Source organism: Galeopterus variegatus, unplaced genomic scaffold (genome assembly GCF_000696425.1).
Source record: "Galeopterus variegatus unplaced genomic scaffold, G_variegatus-3.0.2 Scaffold4342, whole genome shotgun sequence".
NCBI classification, from domain to species: domain Eukaryota; kingdom Metazoa; phylum Chordata; class Mammalia; order Dermoptera; family Cynocephalidae; genus Galeopterus; species Galeopterus variegatus.
In genome coordinates, this window is record NW_007730453.1 from 36,387 (window position 1) to 59,465 (window position 23,079).

At 32.3% G+C, this 23,079-nt stretch overlaps 1 protein-coding gene across 3 annotated transcripts in view; it reads right to left on the minus strand.

The window, feature by feature from the left end:
• Positions 1-508: 508 nt before the first annotated feature.
• The window catches only part of MYBL1 (v-myb avian myeloblastosis viral oncogene homolog-like 1), a 35,626-nt gene continuing 13,055 nt past the window's right edge, over positions 509-23,079 (minus strand). Inside the window, exons 5-16 of one of the 3 annotated variants that reach the window (XM_008587341.1) lie at positions 21,306-21,526; positions 19,474-19,648; positions 17,128-17,202; positions 16,269-16,373; positions 12,794-13,027; positions 11,117-11,485; positions 8,951-9,093; positions 8,366-8,480; positions 5,210-5,326; positions 5,018-5,122; positions 4,396-4,575; positions 509-3,142 (exon numbers count right to left, since the gene is read on the minus strand). In XM_008587341.1, the coding sequence (XP_008585563.1) occupies positions 3,014-3,142; positions 4,396-4,575; positions 5,018-5,122; positions 5,210-5,326; positions 8,366-8,480; positions 8,951-9,093; positions 11,117-11,485; positions 12,794-13,027; positions 16,269-16,373; positions 17,128-17,202; positions 19,474-19,648; positions 21,306-21,526 (1,968 nt within the window). In that variant the 3' untranslated portion in view covers positions 509-3,013. The remainder of the gene's footprint in view (positions 3,143-4,395; positions 4,576-5,017; positions 5,123-5,209; positions 5,327-8,365; positions 8,481-8,950; positions 9,094-11,116; positions 11,486-12,793; positions 13,028-16,268; positions 16,374-17,127; positions 17,203-19,473; positions 19,649-21,305; positions 21,527-23,079) is intronic. The other 2 variants (XM_008587343.1, XM_008587342.1) reach the window with 2 other exon arrangements.

Consider the following 23,079-nt stretch of genomic DNA (forward strand, 5'->3'; position numbering starts at 1 on the left):
GCAGAGACCTGACTGGGACTAGTTAACCTTTCCCAGATGACACCCAGATGCCACTATGCAGTTTCTTGATATTTCTATAGAATGGAGATCAGAGAGATTAGTGCAATAATCCAGGTAAGAGATGAAAGAACAGAATTAGAACAGTGGACTTATGTAGGCTGAGAATTCAATGTAGGGTTGGGGGAAGGGAGGAAGATTACTCTGTGGGTAAAGGAAGTGATGGCAAATTACTAAGAGATAGAACAAAGGAAGGGCAGGTCCAAGTCGGGGAAGAGAGGAAATCTGCTTTGGACTTGTTGCACTTAAGGTGTTGACAGAGAGTCATATGGAAGTTAACTAAGAGGCAGTTAAAAATACGGCTCTGAAGGAGGCTCAGTAAAGAGGCCAGATTGTGTTCTCTTTGTCAGTAAGAGTTCTCAGTGAGAAAAAAGGCCTAAGAACAGAACACTATTAAGTCCTTAAGGGTTTAATCAATTCCATAAACACAAAACCAAAGTGAAATGCCAAGTCAGCTTGTACACAGATTGTTTATTTTGGATGTTAAAATATGTCAACATTGTATGCAAGATTCTCTTAAAATAGAAGGTTTTCCCATACATCAAAAAACTCAATTTATTCAGGGTAATTGCTGTATTAATGTGAAAACCTTACAAAAAAATGCAGTATTATATATGTGTAGTCAGTTTCCATGAAAGTATGGCTGCTACATAAATGTATGGCATTTTTATTACATATTGAAAGAAATTCAAATGAACACAACAGTATAAAGGTGACTTAGGATGCCCAACATGTTTAAGATTAAAAATCTTGTAAAAAGCAACAAAGCAGTTAACTGGAGGATTCAACCAATACCAACCCAAATATGTACTATGTCCAATAAGAGATCGGGTTTATCTGCAATATATTACCATTTGGGATAATTTCATATTCAAGAAAAATTATGCTTTAAAAAAATATAGCTCTTACAAGATATTATATTTGGTGATTGGAAACTATGCAGCTAAGGGCTACATTTTAAAAAAACCTAAAAAACAAAAACCATTATATGCTATTAGTTCAAGATAACTGAAATGATCCAGTATGATTTTGCTACAATCATTGGTTTTACAAAGTGAAATTTCTGTGAGAAGTTCATTAATTAGAAAGCAATCAACATACTTAACAAACATGCTAAGAAGATTCAAATTGTTTTATCTACTTGTTATCAACAAGGCATAATCTTAGTACCATACATTTCCTTCACTTCTCACTACATATAATATGCAAAAACTGGCAAGTGAATTTAAATAGCTTAAAACCCTTTTAGGTCTATTGTTAAGAACTAGTCATTAAATTACTTAGTATATCCATTTCTATTAACATAAAAACTGATCAGAAAATCTTAAGCTGTTTTTGTTTTGTTTTTTAAGGCATAGCAGTATTTTGGTATTTGTAAAAATTTGCCTGGTAATGGTTGATTCCAATAAGTTAACTTGAGAACTTGCCATCATTTGCTTTTTATCTTTTCACACAGTGCAACTGGTAGTCGCTCTTTCCTTCTCTCATAGCAGCAAGCCGATTCTGCTATTTTCTATAGCAGCATACTTTAGGAGTGGAGAGGGAGAGAGTGTGTCAATTATAAATAATTCAAACTACAGTGTACAATTCTATTTACCTGTCAGTGTTTAAGTTGACAGCACACCATTATATGTCTCAAAAAAATTACATAAAATCTCTACCACAAAAGCAAATAAAGACATTCTTCAAGAAGAAATAAAATAAGTGCAAACACCTAAAACAGGCAACTGAAGCAACTGTTGTAACCTGTAGAGAAACATAAAACATTTATAAAAGGACAAAATATTTTTATAAATAAAAGATAATGTTCTCTACTCCTGAAACGTTGAGTAAATATAATAAACTTCTAAGGGCAGACTGTTTTTAGGGACCAAGGTACCATATTATTTTTTAAACAAAATGCAAAAATTTCAAACACATATACAAATCACCAGATTAATTTATATCACCCCCCCGATATAATTTAAAAAGAAAATATTAAATTATTTAGTACATTTTTAGAACTACTTTATAACCAACATGATTTAAAGGACATAGTGCAATATTTAGGTAGATGTGACACACAGTATACATATTGTATTCTTTGCAGCTATAACTTACTACTGTTTCATACTTAAAGGTCAAAATTGTTCTTTACTATGTTAACTGTAACAACAGGAAACAACATTGGCTTCTAGACACCCTGTATACATATAAATACCTACATTTAAGCTTTAAAAATGAAAATAAATTATAAAAACAGACTTCTTTCCAATTTACAAAGTTCTGTTCCTTCTACATACTGTACAATACATTCAACAAAACTCAGCTCTTCTGAGATTTATGAAGAGAATACTGACTCTTTACTAAGGAAAAAACTCTTTCAATGCATTTCATCTTTAGTACTACGTTCAAATAAATACATTTAACACTGTAATTAATTTTACTTTTTCTGAAAGATACCAAAAATTAGTAGTGCAACTTTCTATCCTTCCTTTAAATTCCCTTCCACTGTGTTTCTTTATAAATGGTAGCCTAAGTAAATCAGCACGTGAGCAAAAGTACTTCATAAAACCATGTGTGCTTTCCATACATAGGCTAATTTCAGAAATTATTCATACTCATACACCTATCTATAACAAAACTGCAGCATCAAGAGAGTAGCAAACTATATCTTGTGAAGAAAATATGTGAGAATTTACTTTTAGAATATTCATGAACATGCTATTGTTCTTCTATCTTGTTCTTTAAAAACAATTTTTTAAAAATTTCATCTCTTAAAAAATAAACTATGAAATTGCCTATCCTTTAACTTAAGTGGCTTATTAGCTTTTTGCCTGCTCAATGTGGAAAAAAGATGTAAATGGTTTTAGGGCTGTATTAAAACTTTAAAAACAATTGAGAAAAATTTCACTGCAACCTAATTGAGTAAAGAATACTGTAAGGGAGTGGGGCATTTCATCAGTTTTAATAGCAATTACAGTATTAGAGCTCTTGAAGTGTTGCTGGTAGCTGTGTAAGTACTCAGATATCTTCTTGCTTGTTCAGTCATGATAAGTTGGTCTTCTGTCTTCCCATAAACCACTGTTTCCCATTCACAATTTGACTAGGATGGAAATATTAATAGTGATGTAAAAACTACTAAAATAACTATCCATACTACTTCACAATTAGACTTCTAAAAGTCAATTATTTCAATTGACCGGGTATTTTATAAGGAATTATTGTAAAAATGTTTTGATGATGGCATTGTGTTTCTTTATAAATAATGATGTTATGTTTTAAAAATACATACTGAAATATTTATGATTTTTTTAAAATAAAATACCATTATTTTAGCTATCTATATTGCTCACAGGCCTATGGAGGCAGTTTAAAAGTTTTGTCCCCAATAACTGTCCCCAAATCAAATGCGTCTTAACATGGAAAGAAATGTTAGTCTTTATTACTTCAAAATTTTGCAAAATATTTCAAAAGAAGATGTAATGTCAAAAAATGAACCGAGAATGCTTTGTGCCTTACAAGTTAGGAAATATATTCATAACACATAGTCAAGTTTATGTTTGTTTGATTTGTTTTCTTTGCTTAGTATAAAGATTACTATATTATACGTACGATCTGCTATATAATAAATTTTCCCCAAAAGTTCTATATTAATTGAACACTGGGAACTCAAATCATTTTAAATGGTTTAAAAAATTGTGCTACACATCTCTTTGAAAGCAGCAGCTCAAGACAGATGTGGGGTGGCCGTATTTGACTGCCAAAGATGTTTATGTCAGTAATATTAGTGTAGCAGTCATTGTGACATAAAGAAGAAAGCTTCCTTCTCAATGAACTCTCAAATTCTCTGTGGCAAACTCTTAACATAATACAGTAAAAATTTTTCCAGCTTTTACTTGCAGCTACATACTGGCCACATAGCAACAGAAAAAAGAATTTTGTTTTACAACTTTTGAGCCAAAAAGTTCACTGGATACCATTATACCAATAAAATCATGGTGAAACTGCTTCCAACCACTTACCCTTTCAGGATAGCAATTAAGGTTATACATATTTGTTATAGGAGAAGAGGTGACAGGGTGTATTTAGGTATCTTTAGTTTAAAAAGGAAATAGTGATTAAGAAATCACCAGAAGAGTCTTTGGCTAGAACTCCAATTGTTTCGTTTATATGTGTGCTGATGAATGAGCCTCTCAATCCAAACTAATTTGAATGAAAAAATAATGGGTAATGTTTAGTTACTGTTACAGTCAACTTAGAATTTAAAAGAAAAAGCATAATTTGTGATCAGTAAGTCCAAAGTGATCATTGAATAAACAACAAGAAAAATCACTAAAGAAATTTATAAATCCATACCTGAAGGTTCTTTTCCAATTTGACAACTTTGGAACTGTTAGAGTTTGGTTTCTTTTTAGTAAGTGTATATGTTTTGTTGGTTGAATTTATATCTTGTTTTTCAGGAGTCAAGTTGCACCTATTGTCATGTACTTCCAATAATGGTATCATTAATAAAGATGTTGTAAGTATATTTTCTGACTAAGAGAAAAGAGAAAGAGGAAAATAAAATAACTATTTCAAGAATGAAGACAAATAGAGGGAACTACTGAGTAAGTGGTAGTGGAAGCTCTCTGTTCATTTCCCTCCAAGAAAGCCTTTGGCTCTGATGAAATATCTAGTAATGTAGCAATATTAAATATTTCAGAAATGAAACAAAGATAAATATTAAAGTTTTGAGAATTACCATTTTTTGGCATCATTCATAAGAGAACTAACTCCTCTCACAACAACTATGAATCACAAAAAAGTAAATAAAATATTCTCTACAGATAATACTTTCTCTCCGAGTTAGGGAGAATGATACTAAAGAAAACTCTCCTTGAATCTCTAATGAACTGGCCATACGATGGGTAAGAAACAAGAGCCACCCATCTAAAAAACTTATAGCAACCATCTAAAAAAACAATAATTCTTTACAAACCTGCATGTCTGAAAAGTCTTCAGTCAATAGTTGAGTGCCTGGTTCTTCTTTTTCCCAATTATCTAAGACTAGTGATTTTCTGACTTTCTTCACAGAAGTAGTACGCTAGAATAAATAATTTACACAGAAGCATTACAGGAAAATCGCTTGTACATGATAAGACTTTTATTAACAATAATACTAAAAGAATACCTCTTGTTTGCAGCTTTTGTAAGCAGGTTCATCTTCTTCTTTAAGGAATATGTCTGTTCCAGTTTCTTCTTTTAAAACTTCCCGAATATCTTCTTCTAAGAAGGCAAGTGGCTGGGACTAAATTGTTTTCAAAAGGGTTTTAAAAAGTTTACAGCAATTCCTTTTTCTCACTATGTATAGAAAATCCACTTTTATACTTTTCCATTGTTGGCATAATTTTGTCCTAATCCATATATATAAATTAATCGGTTTTATGGCAAAAATAATATTGCACATTTGCAAGCATTTAATGAAGTGTGGCACTTTATTTTAGGCTACTAAGTAAAAATCTTCTTTTTGGAGAAGCTATTGTAGCATCTGCTTCAATAAGGATCTTCAGATTTGGTTAAATAGAAGAGAGATTATTTCCCAAGTATCTTAATAAAAAAAACAGAAAAAATACAAAACATAGAACAAGTTGGGGATAACACTTGTTCTACTTATACTACTTTGATTGTAGTTATTACATAGTATGTAATTACTAGTTAACATGTTTTTCTTCCCAATAAGATTGTAAGCTACTTGAGAATAGTAATCATGCCTTTTTCATCTTTGTATACCTAACCTTAAGCACAGAGCTGAGACACAGTGTTCAAGAAGTGTGTGTGTATGTGTGTGTGTGTGTGTGTTGGAGTACAGGAGGGTATGTGTCTATGTGTGTACTGGAGTGTGGGAGGGCAGGTCACAGACAGAAACTTGAATGTGGGCTGGGTAATATTCATCATCTAGCTTTCTATCAAATAGGTAAGCACACCTTATACCTCAAAAAAATTTTTAATTATATCAAACTTATCCCTATCATAACCAAGAACTGTTTAAAAAGAAAAAAGGTAATCAAACCTCTACTAAATAAAAGAACTGGCAGCACTTAATGACCAGCAGCTTATGTTTCCAGCCAGCAAAGTTAGGAAGAATAGCATTCACATATAAATGAGATTTCCCAGTACTGACAAAAACTTTAAAAATCTGTTTTCTCCCCTTCAAGGATACAAATGTCCTAGAGTAGTGGCTAAGACACAGATGAATTCACTTACTACCAAGAATTATTCTCTTAATTGTCCTAACATGACAAAAGCAAAGAATTGCTGCGTTTAACTTTTGTTTGATGCTACCAAAATTAATGGAGATTTACAATTAAAGGATTTGCACAGAGTTTTTAGTCTTTCAAGTAATTTTCAGTAAACATTAGAAGAATCAAAGTTTATTAAAAAGGCAACAGATATTAAGATGTAGCTGATTAAAATTCCAAAGACAATCTCCAAGTGTATTTGACGCATAGTAAGATACATTAGAAAGCTAAGTGGTTAGCACCTAGTAAATGCTCAGTAATAACTGAAGGAGGAGCAGGAAATGAAAAGTAAGCTTACTGCAAAGAAATGTATCAACCTATAGATATTTTTTAATTTTTAATTTCTAAATCATTACTTTTTATTAAATTAAATCACTAATCCTTTTATCTTAAATTGCTAATGTAAATGATCTGTTTTGGCACTGGTCAAATTCTGACTAAAGAGTTGAGAGAGAGTACTGCTGAATATTAAAATATTAAATTATATTAAATTTAAAATGCCAGAAGGCTAGTAAACAAACTGACAGGAACTTTAGGTAGTTTGAAGCCTAATCTCCCCATGCTGTTATTAAAATGATATTGACTAACTACAGAATTTTTAAATGCCTTCAAATCATTGTTTACTTGTCTAACCCCCAATTAGTTTACACACACCTATGAAGGCAGGATCCCAAAAGCTTAGCACAGTGCTTGGCCCCTATGAGGCACTTAATCAATATAAGCTGAATTAATGATAAATTTCAAAAATAGCAGAATACTGAAAAAGATTAGTTCAATTAATTAGGTAATTCAATACAATGAAATATTATGCAAACATGAAAAATTATGGGATAAATATACATATTTATTTACTTGATTAAATTAAAAACTGTTACAAAACAGTACACAAAGTGTAATCTTACTTTTGTTAAGTTGCCTATGCATAAATAAAAAGTCAAGAAAGCTCTAAAGAGAATATGATTGTTCACAGATGTATATGGAGCTAAATGACAAAAGGACTTGATTAATCCTACCATGTACCCTCTAAAACAGTATTTAAAAAAAAAAAAAAAAAAAAAAAAAAAAAAAAAAAAAAAAAAGCAAAGACTACAAAGTTTGAGTGTGTGACATGCCTTTTTTTATTTTAACTTACACATTGTAATTGTACATACAATCTGATATTCTGATACATATATATGTTGTGCAATAATCAGGTGAGCATAGTTAATGTATCAATCAATGTGTGGCATGCCTTTTGACAGAAAACTGATTATTATATCAAGTAAACCAGAATTTTTTAGTGGATCTACTCCAAAAGTGACTAAAAATAGAACATAACTAAAGTACCCTAGAAGTTGCCAATGTTCTAAACATCAAATTTTTTACCTAATGAACCCATCTTGTTAAAAATCTATATCTGTCTAGAATGTCCATGGCTTTTCTAAGGTATTTTAGAAGTGACAATATGTATGAATGTACAGATTAACTAGAATACTTTCCAGTTCTATTCATTTGTGAACTACTATGGCTACCACTACTGTTAGCATAATAATAGTAGCAACTAAGCACACACTTCTTAAAACTCAGGACAAGCTCCTTTATTTCTGTTACCTCTTTAAGCTTCACAATAACAATCTGGTGTGTGTTTTACGATCTCTTTTGCATAGAAGAGGAAACTGAGCCTCAAAGAGGTATTCTAAGCAATCAGTTTCCTAAATATTATAAAGTACTTAGGTAAATCAAAATATTAAAATTATTTTATTCTACTGCAGGTAATCACGACTGAACCTACTAAAATGTGGGTTTTAATATTAAGAAAAGGGTTCCACTGACACCTGATTTGCTTTCTCTAGATGGCATAAAGAAAGAATTCAAATAAGCCAAGCAAAGGTTTACTTACAAGTCAAGGGAAAAGATTAATAAAAATTTAAACTTATAAATCAAGATATAAAATTTGTATCAGTCTCAGTGAACATCTTTTTTCAAGTGATAAAACTCAAAGTGATAAAAATCACAATTTGTGTTTTATTAAAATGAGGAAAATTCTTAAAAATAAAGAGTATACATACCACAATTTTAAGAGGTCCATATTTTTTCTCCTGAGCAGCAAGCGCATTCTTAAAAGGAGTAGGAGTTCTTGGTGTGGTACCCGATAAAGATCTTCTTATAGTAGGTGTTCTAAACCTATTCAATCATTTAGATATTGTATTATAATCACAATACAATTTCATACAAGTTAAGGAAGGCAAAGCCATGATAAAAGCACACACTAAATTTTTCTTGCATATACACATGCTGTATTTAAACATTCTAGGGCTATTTTAAAGTATGCCTACCTAAAGTAATTCTTATTCCAATCAATCATCTTAAAATAGGAAAAAAGGACAAATGTAGAAAAAAAGTACTAAAAATGTTGTTTTGCTTGAAATCAAAGTTTTACACTACATTTAGCTGGTTTTCAGTGTCCTAGAGACAAAACTTTTAGGTTATAATTGTTTTTTTAATGCTAAGTCCTATATACATAGCAAGTATAGTATATCCCCAAGTATAGTATACCCCTATAGTATATCATTTATTTGAACAAAAAGCTAATCTAATCTACTCTTTACACTGTGCTTCCATTTTCTCTAACACATTATTTAATACCTACTTACCCTACATTTTCCTTTTGATCTTTAGGAGTTGTTTCCTTATGAAGAGGAGTTGTGATGAGAACTTTTTGCCCACAAATAGGGGTTGATGTAAATGAAGGATTTTCTATATTAAGTTGTTCATTTCCAGGACATGTGTTGAAAAACTAAAAATGGAAGAGTTTAAAGACAATTTCTAGAACATCAAGATCCCTACACAAATATTAAATTGATAAGATTTTCAAATTATTTCCTCATTACTCTTTGGAAAAGATTCTTGGAAATTAATTCAAGGAAATTACGCTCCATGAGGGCAGGAATTTTTGTTTATTTTGTTGATTGCTGCCTCCCCAGCTCTTGGAACAGTGTTTAGCACATAATAGGAATTAATGAAATAGTCATTTAACCTATACTCAAAAGTTACAAAAATCAGTACAAAAATTTTAAAACAGTATACAAAGTATTATCAAACAGGGATCTACAGAACTCATAAATAGCTGCTGTGTTAAATGTAACAGATTTGTACAATAGTATAACTGAAAAAAATAAGTTTTAGCTTTGTTACTAATAAATGATCTTAAGTGACCTTTTCTATGAGAGTACTTTGAATTCAGAACATAATAATAATGCTTTGCTGGTAAAAAAATATAGCCGTCTGGCAAATTTGCCTATCTGGAATATAGCACAAAACCTTTGAGGAGCCAAAATTGATAGCAGAGTCCATTTTTTAAATAACACAATTTACTCACTGGATCTTAACTTACGTACAATTGTGAAACACTAATTTATTTTTGTAGCCAACAGATCAGAAGCAGGGATATGAAGTAGAAATTGCTTCAAGGTTACATATAACAGGAATGAATTCTGGGTCTATCATTTCTGGCTACTAATATTTGAATTTACTTTACCCTAAGATTAGCAACCAACCCTCTTTTACAGAATAAAAGCTCTTTGCCGTGGGATATAAGCACCTGTCAGCCACTTTCCACCTTAGAATTTACACTTCAACAAAAATTGCTGGCATGCAAAACTCTAGAAATAGAAAACTGCTAGTGTGTCCAAGCTTGTTTTACCTTCCCCGGGATGCTTTTTAACTCAGACAGCTGGCGTGGGGGTGAAGGGACACACTATACACATTGTAGTCTGTGTAAATGGTATTCCCTGAAGCATGGAGGGCACAATTCTCAGGGATCACAGTAGTTGTGTACTGCCAGATCCTACTCATCTTCCCAGCCTCAAAACATAACTCCAATAATATCCCAGCATTCTCCATGTTTATTTGACAATTAAACTCCTTTCTTCCCCTGCAAAACTTAATCTCTGTCAAAACACTTTCAGCAAACACTAGATCCATCTCTTTTTAACTGTGACCCTGGACAAGCTGCTCAACTTTGGAATTTCATTCCACCTAACTCCTAAGTTTTTTGAGTGAGGATTAACTGAGATGCTGTAAGAAAAAGTGTTTGGCATACAGCTTAGAATATAACAAGTGCTCCTAAGAATCTAAATCTGCTATCCAGCGACATAACTACAGCAGAAAGCAGGTAGTTCCGGACATCCGTAGAAAACTTCTGACACATGAAATTGTTACACTAAGCAGTTGTCTAAGTTTCTTCCAAAGAACATTAATAAGGAAAATTCAATAGATAAAGTAAAATCTAAAATTACTCTAAATAGGCAATCTAAAATTACTCTAAATAACTTATCAGGTATATGTGTTAAACAGTCAGTCAGGAAACTGGATCTCAGTCTCAGCTCTGCATTAGATAACTTTGGGCAAATCATTTACCCTTCTGAGCCTGTCTCCTAATGAGCCCTATAACGACGTAGGACTACATGATAAAGAAAACATCCCTATTAACTCTAAATATTGTAGGATACTATAATGCAGCTACTATACTATGTGAGATACCTTCTGATCTACCAGAGCTAATGAGCCCTATAACGACGTAGGACTACATGATAAAGAAAACATCCCTATTAACTCTAAAAATTGTAGGATACTATAATGCAGCTACTATACTATGTGAGATACCTTCTGATCTACCAGAGTTTAGTACTCCCATGTATACATTTAAACACATTATCCATTTTTATGTGCTATCAAAGCAACCAACTGCTAATAAGGATATTAAAGATCTAATTTAATATAGCTGATCAACATTTGGAAACAAACAAAAACATTATTACCTGTGATGGAGAAAATGGTAGTGTTTTCACCGGTGTGTGTTTAAGTGCTATATTACTGCCATCACTGAATGAGCCATCACCAAGTTCACTGCCTGGTGACTGACCCACTCGCATTCTTCTCTTCTTTCTGAGTATGGTTGGTGGAGTGCTAAACTTGGCCACATGTGGGGATGTTAAAGGAACAGCCTCACTCTCTCCACCATTACAACTATTTTTTTTCTCTTCAAGTACAAGACTGACATTAAATTGACATTCCATGGCTCCTTCATTGTGTTGAATTCGCATTAGTTTAACTGGAGTGGACTTGACTGGAGAAGCAGCAGCATCAGAAAGATCAAAACTGGTCACATCATTCCATGCTACAGGATCCTGCAATAAATTAAATTCTTAACTAAAGTTAAAGCTATAATTTAGTTAAATCTGATCCTGAACACAAAATGAAGATTCATTTTAACTACTCATTTTTATCAGTAGCCACAGGCTTTTCTTGGACATTTTTTTTTAAGTAGGACCACTTGAGAAGAACAGATTATGGTTGTTTTCCTACAACACCAGTTAGAACATTCCAAAATAAATCATTTAATTCAGTAACTGAAGCTTACTGTCAAAGCATTTTAAATAAAAGAAATAAATTATTTTAAGTTACAACCAAAAAGTACAACTCATCATAAAACTTCACATTCTACTCCACATCAGGAAAATAGTTAAGTTTTACATAATCATTGGGTAATGTGTATGGAACATGTTAAAAATGGCATTACACTTTGTTCCAGAAATTCAATTAAACCTAAGGACATAATCATGATTTTGCACAAGGCTTTATATAAATACGTTCTGTTATTTGTAACACTGAAAAACTAAACACCACCTAACAGTCCAATAATAATAGTACATTGGGTAAATAAATTTTACATTCATATGATAGAATACTATAAAGCCTTTAAAATCCAAGTTTAAAAAACAGTTAAGAAGGGCCGGCCCGGTGGCGCACTGCTACAGTGCGCCGCTTGGGAGCGCGGTGGCGCTCCTGCCAAGGGTTCGGATCCCACATACAGACCGGTTCCCGCTCACTGGCTGAGCGAGGTGCGGCCGCAACACCAAGGGTTGCGATCCCGTTGCCGGTCCCGGTCCGGTACGGGCGCGACACTGAGGGTTGCGATCCGTTGCTGGACACAAAAAAAAAAAAAAAGGAAAAAAAAATAAATAAATAAAAAACAGTTAAGAAAACAGAGACATGCCCATGATATAAGTAGAAGACAAAAAAAAAAAATCCACAAACATAACACATTAGTTTTAATACGTATTTTATATGTATAGAACACAGACTGAAAGAAACACATCAAATTATTAACTATAGGTTTATGGGAAATTTTAATTTCCTTCTTTACAGTTTTCCATAGTTTCTAATTGTCTCTATTGCACTTGCATGACTTGTATAATAAAAAAGGAACTGTTAAGTTTTAAATTTTTAAATATTCTATACAAGGCACATAGTTAAGAAAGACTCAAACTTTTTTTTTTTTGCCAGAAGCCACTGCAAAATATCAGAACAAAATTAAGCATGGCACACAAAGTAATGCTTACGTAAAACTAGTCATTGTTCCTAAACTGAGTTTCTGAACATGAAACCAAGTAACTAAAATTGAGCTTTTGATAATCTCACAATTTTAAACTTACAGATTCAATAAGTTCTAGAGTCTCTGCAAATTCTGGGATGGTCTGTAAAGAGGACAGCACAGCATTTGCCTCTATAGCCAGGAACTTTGTGGGTGAATTCTGCTGAGCAGACACAGTCTGATTTTCATCCATATTGTAAAACTCACTAGTGTGCTCCTCAAGGCTATTTTGAGTATTAGACATGTTCTCATCCATGAGGAAACTACCAGACCAGCTAGAAAAGCTTCCAGGCTGCTAAAAGTACAAAAAAAAATTTGAATATTATTTGTCATTCTCAATGCAGGCATAAATTCAGATTTCAAGTGAAAGTTTTTTCTAGAACAATGTACTTCATATCATTTCAGCTACAAATATAGTAGCAAATACAGTTTCAGATTTCAGATTTTTTCAGATTTTGGACTATTTGAATATACATAATGAGATATCTTGGGGATAGGACCCAAGTCTAAACATGAAATTCATTTATGTTTCGTAGACACCTTACACACACACAGCCTGAAGGTAATTTTATACAATATGCTTAATAATTCTGTGAATAAAATATGAGGTCAGATGTGAAATTTTCCACTTGTGGCATTATATTGGCAATCAAAAAGATTTGGATTTTGGAGCATTTTGGGTTTTCGGATTAGGGATGATCAACATGAAGTGTCTTTCCTCAAAACTGGTATGAAAGTTTTTTTAAATTAAACCTCATACTTTGACTATATGTTTTTCTAATTAAATTTTTTATGTATAAAATCATGGTGAGATAAAATAAGCATTTATGTACATAAAGACCAAACTGCTAGAATCTGGCCTCTCCTTTCCTTTCAAACTTCATCACCCAACACTTCTACTCACAAGCCTTCCTCCCAGGAAATACACAGCTACAGCACTTGCAATTCCCTGATGAATTATATACTCTTTCACCCTAGAGTGTCTTTGCACACACTACTGCTCCCTTTGTCTAGAATGCTCCCTAACCTACTGCCCAGGGAAACTCATATTCCTCATTTAAGACACAGTTCCAAATATTGGAAAGTATTCCATCTTTTATCTGTTTCGTTTATAACAACATACTAATCTGCCTTGCTAATATATAATCATTGCCTGTCTCTCAAGACTGAGCTCAAATAGGACTTCTTTCAGGAACCCTTTCCTGACAACCTGAATATAAATTAGGCACCTCTCTTCTGTGCTCTTATAAAACTTTGTGATTTATTTTACCATACTATATCCTGTTTCTTGTCTATGTCCCCATTGCAGAGTAAATCCTGTAAAGTCAGAGACTGTGTCATTTTTCTTTATCTTTTTTGATGTGTACACTGGGCAATTTAGTTACCTTGTAAGCCCTAGCTTCCTAGTGTCTTACAATAAAGAAAAAAGACCTTGAAGAGTCATAAATGAGAAACAACATGTAAAGTGTGTAGCACTATCTGACAGAACTTTCTGAGATGATAAAAATGTTCTGTATTGGTAGCTGCTCAGTATGGGAGCCATTAGTCATACGAGCAACCAAAATGTGGCTAGTGCAACTGAGGAACTGAATTTTAAATAAAATTTAAAATTAAATGTGGCTAGCAGCTACCACATTGTAGAGAGCACAGTACTAATAAATGGTGCCTATTAAAAATAAAAATTGCTAGAATGTGCTAGAGAATCAGAGTAACAAAACGTTGTTTCAAGCTAAATAAGGTGAAAAAATATTGTTGCAAAGCAAGTTCCACCTGTTTTAAAGTTTCCTATAAATAAAAGAAATTAAAGCAATCTTATTTCATTAGCATAGCCACCTACTGAATTAACAATCACTTTCAGGAGACAGCTTCCAAATCTTTCAATTGAGTTTGCAGGTAGAAGAAAGATCCAAAAGATAAAAAGAGAGGTCTCTGGGTCCAGTGGAAAACCACAGGGTTGCAATCACCCAGACCTAAATCTGAATCCCTAATGACATTCCACCTACTCCACAGAGTTAATATGAGGATTACCAAGAATACATATAAAACATCCAGAGGAGTAAGACACAATGGATACTTTGTAAAATGGTGGTTATTATCATCTAATTGTTTAAAAAAATAAATATATGTGTACAAAGTCTATTCTATTGGCTGCAGCAACTTCCCTCTAGAATTCAGAACATCCTTACTCAACCAGATCTTTATGAGAGTGGATTTTAGATAGCAAGTTCTAAAAAGAAATTAGTAATTTTCTCCCTTTTTAACACAAAATGCTAATTCTTTTAGCTAGTTATATTTTTCTTGTTAAATTAAAAAATGATAAGACTACTATCAAAAAGATCCAAAATGGCTTAACATGACATAACCATCTGTAAATGTTGACTCTCTAACCAAACTATCTATTTGTAGCTTTTTAACAAAACCAAAATTAACTTTAAGCTAAGTACACTTCAGGTCTTCCTATTTGTTCATGGTTTTTGCAGTTTCAGAACAAAAACTGCTTTTCCTATGGTATATATCTTGCCTATTACAATTAACAAATGTCATTTTTATTAAATAGTATAAAGACATCACCAGTTGCCTCCGCATAATACTATTTCAAGATCTCAGGTCATTCTATTTTAGTAATTTTCTCTGAGTTCCCAGGAAGTCTCAGTGTATTGTCCCTTCATTCAGCCCCAAACCAAGAAACTCCCTCCTTTGGCGGGGGAGGCGGCAGACTGGTATGGGGATCCGAACCCTTGACTTTGGTTGTTATCAGCACCGCATTCTACTGGGTAAGCTAACCTGCCAGCCCCGAAAAACCCTTCTCTAAATGTAAAAAGGCTCAAAATATCTTAAACTTGTAAAATTGTCATTTAAGCATAATTTTTTTTTCTTTTAATCCATCTAGCATGATCTGTTTCATTCTGCCAGAATGTTATTCTCATCAACCAAATCTCAGAAAATAGTTTTCATACCAGGTAAACAAAACTGAACATCCATATAAAATTTCTTCTTTTGAAAGTTCTTTAGAGAGCATATAATCTAAATGTTCTCTTTACACATATTTTTAACACTATTACTTTTTCTAATTTATTGAACTCACATTCTAAATATAGTAAATAGGAAAATATTTTCAAAGAGAATAAAATTAATTTTGGGAGCCCATAAATCTCTCTACAGCTATTAAATTCTTTATTTTTCAAGCTTTCTTTTTTTATATTAAAGCCATCATTACACAGAATGTCTAAAATAAAACCAAAGCCTACTCTAAACCACACACAATTTTCACAAATATACATATCAAAGATTTTACCTTAAATCTGCTTGGCATTTATGACTCAAAAAGCATTCTAATACAGAACACTGTAAAATATTCTCAAAGAGATGCATATCAAAATCAGGCAACCTCAAAGTTGCAAATTAAAAAAACTATTTTTACTCCATATTAAAATCTGAAGTCACACTGAATATGAACGCTAGCTGATAAAAACAATAAAAGTACACATATAAACAATTCTAACAATAAAATCTAAACACTTAAGCTTATTTCTTACTGGTGGAACTCGCTTTCTTCTAACTTCATTCTCAGCTGACATAAGAAGCAACTCAAGTTCCTTTATTTTCTTTTCCTTATCAGGATCTTCATCAACAAAGCGTTGCTAAAATAAGTTAGATAAAAGAGAAAAACAGGCTACTTACATAATTGCATTATTATTAGCGTTCTAATTTTTATTTTCTTCTATACAACATAAAACATTACAGCTACTAAATCCTAAATAATCAATATCACAATCCCTCTGGTATACAAAGAGGTGCTGGTAAATATTTTCAATTTAGCAGAAAAGATTTGGGAAAATTTAAATGCATTAAAAAACATACTATATCATCTCTATTAGTTGAAATATTTATCTCTGGAAAACTTAAGTTTATTTAATCTTAATATATACATTTTATCCAATTTGGCAAAAATATGTCCATTTACAACTTGAATGCTTTACGTTGGAAGAATGAAAGGACCACCAAACTGTTACTGTCAATCACCTTACATTTGTACAGTTTATATTTTTCAAACCCATTTACACACTTTCTCCTTTAATGTTATAATGCTCAAAGTAAATAGGAAAGATAGTATTGTTTTTATTTTAGTTTAACAGATAAAAAAACAGGACGTTGGAAGAATGAAAGGACCACCAAACTGTTACTGTCAATCACCTTACATTTGTACAGTTTATATTTTTCAAACCCATTTACACACTTTCTCCTTTAATGTTATAATGCTCAAAGTAAATAGGAAAGATAGTATTGTTTTTATTTTAGTTTAACAGATAAAAAAACAGGCACTATTAGACTTTTAGAAATATACTTGAAAGTTTTTTTTTTTTTTTTTTTTTTTTTGTGATAAATAAAAGTTACCTGAATAAAGGCAGATGAAGTTTGAACATGTTCTACACAATTGCCTTCAGGTGACACATACTGATAGCCAGGGATCTAAAAAGTAATTAAGCATTACTATTAGACGTATAACACTACACAGATTTTTAAAATCTGAGGCAAATGACAAAAACTTTTGACAAAATATAAACATGAAAAACTTAGAATCTCTATTAATTTTGAAAATTCACACCTACAATAGTTTCTTATCTAATAACTACATCTCTGTTCCTAGAATCTGCTGATTAAAAGTCGTAACACTTAGGAAAGATCTTCAACTTCTCCTAGATGAAATACGAGAATTATTTAGCCTAGATTTATCAGGCAATCAGTTTATTTATTATCTACATTGTCCACCAAATATTTTTTTAAATTCTTCTATTAGAATGGTTGCTCTTTCTCCTGGAGAAGACAAAATAATTGTGCTCCCATCTGTCAGAGGAAGAAACTAATCCATAGGAAGCACTCACAAGGACGGAGATTAAAGCAAGTTTTCCAGTGTTGTTCTTTCCTATTCCTACCATCGCCCCACACCCATCTCTGGGTAGAAAAATATGAAAACAGAGGCCTCTCCTATTACTTGTCATAGAAAAACAATCAGAATCACTCATGTACCTTTAATAGATACTCTCATGATAGACTAAGTATCATTCTACTTCTTTTCTAAAACATCTGTGATAAGAATTTTGAAGTTGCATGTGAATTTAGTAAGCAGTGGTGGAAAGAAATATGAAAAAATTTATTTTTAAAAACCTTAAAATTGAATAAATATAAATATGAAACTGTCTACTTTCCATAATGGCCTACCTAAATCACTATCTAATGCAGAATCACTAACATAACTTCTAACACAGAACTTAACTTTTACAAAACTTGATTAGTATCACTTATTTAACTCCAGTCAATTAGAAACTTATCTTTCTCAAACTTTACATGAAAATCCGATAGTATTTCAAACCAATTCATTTTTTTCTTCAAGTCACACTTTATAATAAAATTAGAATTATCTTAGTTTAAATTAATTAAACTATGAATACATTAATCTTTCTAAAAGTATTAAAAGGGAAACAACTCTTAAAGTACAAGAAATATGCTTATCTTTCCAACATATTTTGATTGAGACTGTTAAACACTTCCTTGACCTCAAGTCATTTTTAAAATTATCTTTCTATGAGTTAAAAATAAATTTAAATGATAACTTTTCTAAGATAGAAGCAGAATTTTTCAGTTTATGCTGCTGAAATCTAGGACTCTAAAGAAAAATGTAAAGAAACAGAAAATAAAAACCTTAAGGTATTGAAAATCAGCAGATAACTATACTGTCTTCACATGTTTTCTTATTTGTAAATTAAAATGCCATTACTTCAAGTGGTTCTTTTAAAATTATGCCTAAAAACTTAATGATGTCCATAAAAATGTCAAATAAAAATCAAATCTGAGGCACAGTAAGCATAGATTTTTAACACGTTGCCCAATTTTTTATCTTTTGATACATACTATTAAATCCTGACTTAATCTTTACATTTTATGTGACAAGAACCAAGAACTGCTCATCAAGAAAAATGTCATTAATAGACAGGTAGACAGGGAAATGTAAAACAAACCTTATGAAGTCTTCTAAACTAATTTTACTGCAAGTAGGAAAATGCACTGTAAAGGACAACATAGAGCTTACCCCATGTTGATCTTGGGTAATCTCTATGTTAATGAATCTGTCTAATCAAAGACTGAAATCACCTAAGTGATTAGTTATTAGGGGAAAAAGCAAAGTTGAAAGCCATCAAAGACCAATTATTTAGCACATCCCCAAATGATGTCTTCAATGATTTTTGACTATTTTCTCTTTAAGCCATTTTACACATACCTACTTCTTAGAGATAAACAATACTACAAGTATACAAATTCTTTTTTAGATGGAAACTACAATAGATGTTAAGGAAGAGATGACCATTAGCTTTGAATAATAAATGAAGATTCAAAGAATTAGATTATCAGGAAATAGACATACTAAGATTAATGTAAAAATAGGTGGCCAGTTAGTTAAGTTGGATAGAGCATGGTGTTATCACACCAAGGTCCAGGATTCAGATCCCAGTTACCAGCCATCCATCAAACAACAACAAAAAAAATTATATATAAAAGGAAACATTTTAATGAGTTTGTTCCCAAAATATTTATCAAAGTTATCGCATATTTTTTCATCTTACAAATTTAAATTTCTATTCCCCCATTCAAATATATTGTACTTGTTCTATTAAGAAATCAAACACCTTTCCACATAGCGACTAAAGAAATTTTTTAAATAATAAAGATATTAAAAATATGTGCCTGAACAGGTATGTAAAACTGATTCTGGCTTTGCAAATGGTCCATAGTCGCACAAGGTTTGTGTTGAAGTTTAGATGAAGATCGTTCTGATTTTATCCCATCTTGTAAGTAGCCCTCTTGTTCCACTTTTCTTCGCATAGTAGAATTCCAATGATTTTTGATAGAATTATCAGTCCTAGGAAATGAAAGTGTATAATTTAAAAAGAAAAAAAGGATTCTACCAATTTAACATTGTATAACTTGAACAAAGTGCTTAGACTAAATTTTTGCAACTGGTGAAATCAGATTTTTTTTAAATTCAAAATATAAACTGTATGTCTATATGTCAGGCACAGCTCTAAACACTGAAGATATTACAGTGAATAAGACAAAGGGAATCTCTGCTCTCATGGAGCTTATATTCTCATTGGAAGTATGGCAATAGGAAAGGAAGGAAGAACAGAAAAGCAAAGAAATAAATAAGAAAAATATCAGTGCAATGCAGATAAAGCAGGATAAGAAAAGTGGGTATCTTGGGTAATTTTTTTTAGGTAGTCCAGGAAGGTCTCTGGGATGTGACAGATCTGAATGACAAGAATGAGCCAGCCAAGAACAGAAAAAAAGAGCATTCCAGATAAAGAGTATAGCAAGGGCAAAGGCCTTATGTCAGGAATAAATATAGTCATGAAAAGCAAACCACAATTACAAAATACCAGTATCCAGCCAAGAACAGAAAAAAAGAGCATTCCAGATAAAGAGTATAGCAAGGGCAAAGGCCTTACGTCAGGAATAAATATAGTCATGAAAAGCAAACCACAATTACAAAATACCAGTAATCTGTTCCACTTCTTAAAGCAAAATATTTATGGAAAGAATTCATTGGCTCCCTTTTTACCTTTTATAAAGGTTCCCTTTATAAAAACGTAAATCTTCAGCCTATAGCTACTTGTAGTGTAAATTCCATCCTTCATAAAATACACAAACATTTCCTGAAAACATACTTCAGGTTAAGGCACTAAGCTAGGTTCTATGGAAAGTGAAAATATTTATAAGAAATTGAAAACACCAGAAATTCCTAGAACAGTTTTAGTAACTTGAATAAAAAAATTTAACACTATGCCTAATTTCCCTATCTATAAAAACAAAGACAGCAATGTTTCCTCTGCATATTTCCCAAATACACAAAGATTAACTTAAAATATATGTAAAGGCACTTTATTATAAACTATGAAGTACTATACCAATGGAGATTACAGCAATAAAAAACAAATGCATATCTTCTGACTGAGGTACAATTTTCCCAAGGTTGTTGGTCTGCTGTATTAAAGACTACTAGGAAACATCTGAACTGGTGCAATGTAGAGTGTACTTAGCACATCACTGCCTCTGAGGGAAATGCTGTATTTTAGCCACATGAATATATACACTATTCCCATGGTTGAATCATACCATAATCAATTGAGAACTGAATTTTCTCTAACACACTTCCATAGCAATTTATTTCAGCCAGTGTATTTATTATTCTCTGGTCTTAAGCATGGAATCCAATAGGAAAGAAATCTCTTAGATTTAGATTACATTCCAACAGAGTTTGTACAAAGAGTTTGCTGAGTGGCACTGATATGTGAACATGATTTTGGGGTTTATTGCACAAATTATTACAGTAAAACATTTCATTAAAAAAGTAATCATATCCCTTACCACAGAATGTATTACAAATGCTTATATTATGCAATCTATATTTTAATTATTAATAAAATAAAAGTCATGGGGTACTTGCAAATATATTTAATAGTAAGGTAATAAAGGTCATGTTTAAGTACAGAAAAACATATACATATTTACATAAGCACCTTCCAGGAAGTAGTTTGGCAATTTCTGCCCAACGATTTCCCAGCCGCTTATGTGCTTCATAGATGATCCTGTCCTCTTCTTCTGTCCAGGAAGATTTCTTTACCTCAGGATTCAGATGATTATGCCATCTTTCTCTACATTGCTTGCCTATTCTTCCCTTTAAATGTTTTGCAATTAAAGACCATCTTTTTGGTCCATATTTCTGAACTAATTCAATAACCTACGAAACAGAAAAATAAAGTTTAAAAAAGCATTACCATGAAAGAATTTTAAAACGTAACTCAAGAATACCACTTCAGGGCCGGCCCGGTGGCGCACTGGAGAGTGTGCCACTTGGGAGCGCGGCAGCGCTCCCGCCAAGGGTTTGGATCCCATGTGGAGACCGGTTCCCGCTCACTGGCTGAGCGTGGTGCGGGGCCGGCCCGGTGGTGCACTGGAGAGTGCGCTGCTTGGGAGTGCGGCCGCACTCCCGCCGAGGGTTTGGATCCCATGTGGAGACCGGTTCCCGCTCACTGGCTGAGCGTGGTGCGGACGCAACACCGAGGGTTGCCATCCCGTTGCTGGTCCCGGTGCAGGCGTGACACCGAGGGTTGCGATCCCGTTACCGGTCAGTAAAAAAGACAAAAAAAAAAAAAAAAAAGAATACCACTTCAAATAAATGCATTAAATCCGAGCCACAACTACAATTTACAAGAAAGCAATTTTACTAATAAATACTCTTTCAGCATTTACCAAGTTCAAAAATTGATTCCAAACTTATCTAAAATCCAAAGGGCTAATTAAAGTGACTTGTTAAGTTAAATTGCTAGCATACAAAATTAATTTGAAATAGTAAAAATGCTGAGACTTTGATATTTTCTACTCTTACATCTTTAAAGAAAGAAAAAAAGCTTCAGCAGAAAGCCAAATATATCAATTTGGAATCAGAAAGGATCTACAGAGTTACTGGTTTTTCATTTCTTCCTTTCTCAAACTGTAAAGGATACAGATCACATATTTAATTTTTTTCCACATTTTAAGTTTGTTTTTATTTTACCTAAAATTACAAAAATAGTTATTCTCAGTCCACTTTACCTCATTGCCCTATGTCAAATATCACCTCATAAATATTTTATATTGATGGAATATTTAAATGTAATATATATTGATATTTTCAGCCTATGCATCTATGCACTATCTTTAAAAAATAAAATTTCGGGCTTTATTAAATGTACTTTTAAACAAGATCACACATTTTAAAACTTACCTTTGGCCATCAAGTAAATCAGATCAGTACTAAACCTAGTGAAATAACTTTTTTATTTGCTCTGAGCAGTAGTACAGATGGTCTAATTCCCCAACTACATTATCAACTTTTATGCCTTAAAGGGCATGATCTAAAGAGCAATTCCTAGTGGAGGGCAAAGACTCTTCTATTCTTATCCAGCTTTCATAGTACAAAGAATGACCTTGATTTTTAAATCACAAACCCTTTGAAAACATAATACTCTGATATCTAATTCTGGGGCTCATCATACGTCAAGAGGAAAAGTTGAGAATGACTTCCTCCCCATACTGACCAGCCATCAAAAAAAATAACAATGACTTCCTTATATGTCAAGTTATCAAATGTAAAAATAAAATGTTTTTAAAATGTTAATTCAATTTTTGACAGGAAACTACACCCTAAATGCTGCTAAACTAAGCTCTAAACAAGGTGACTAAGCTTACGACAGGTATTTTTCCTTCTACAAACCAAACTCTCAGAAAGGGTTATACATATATTATACCCAG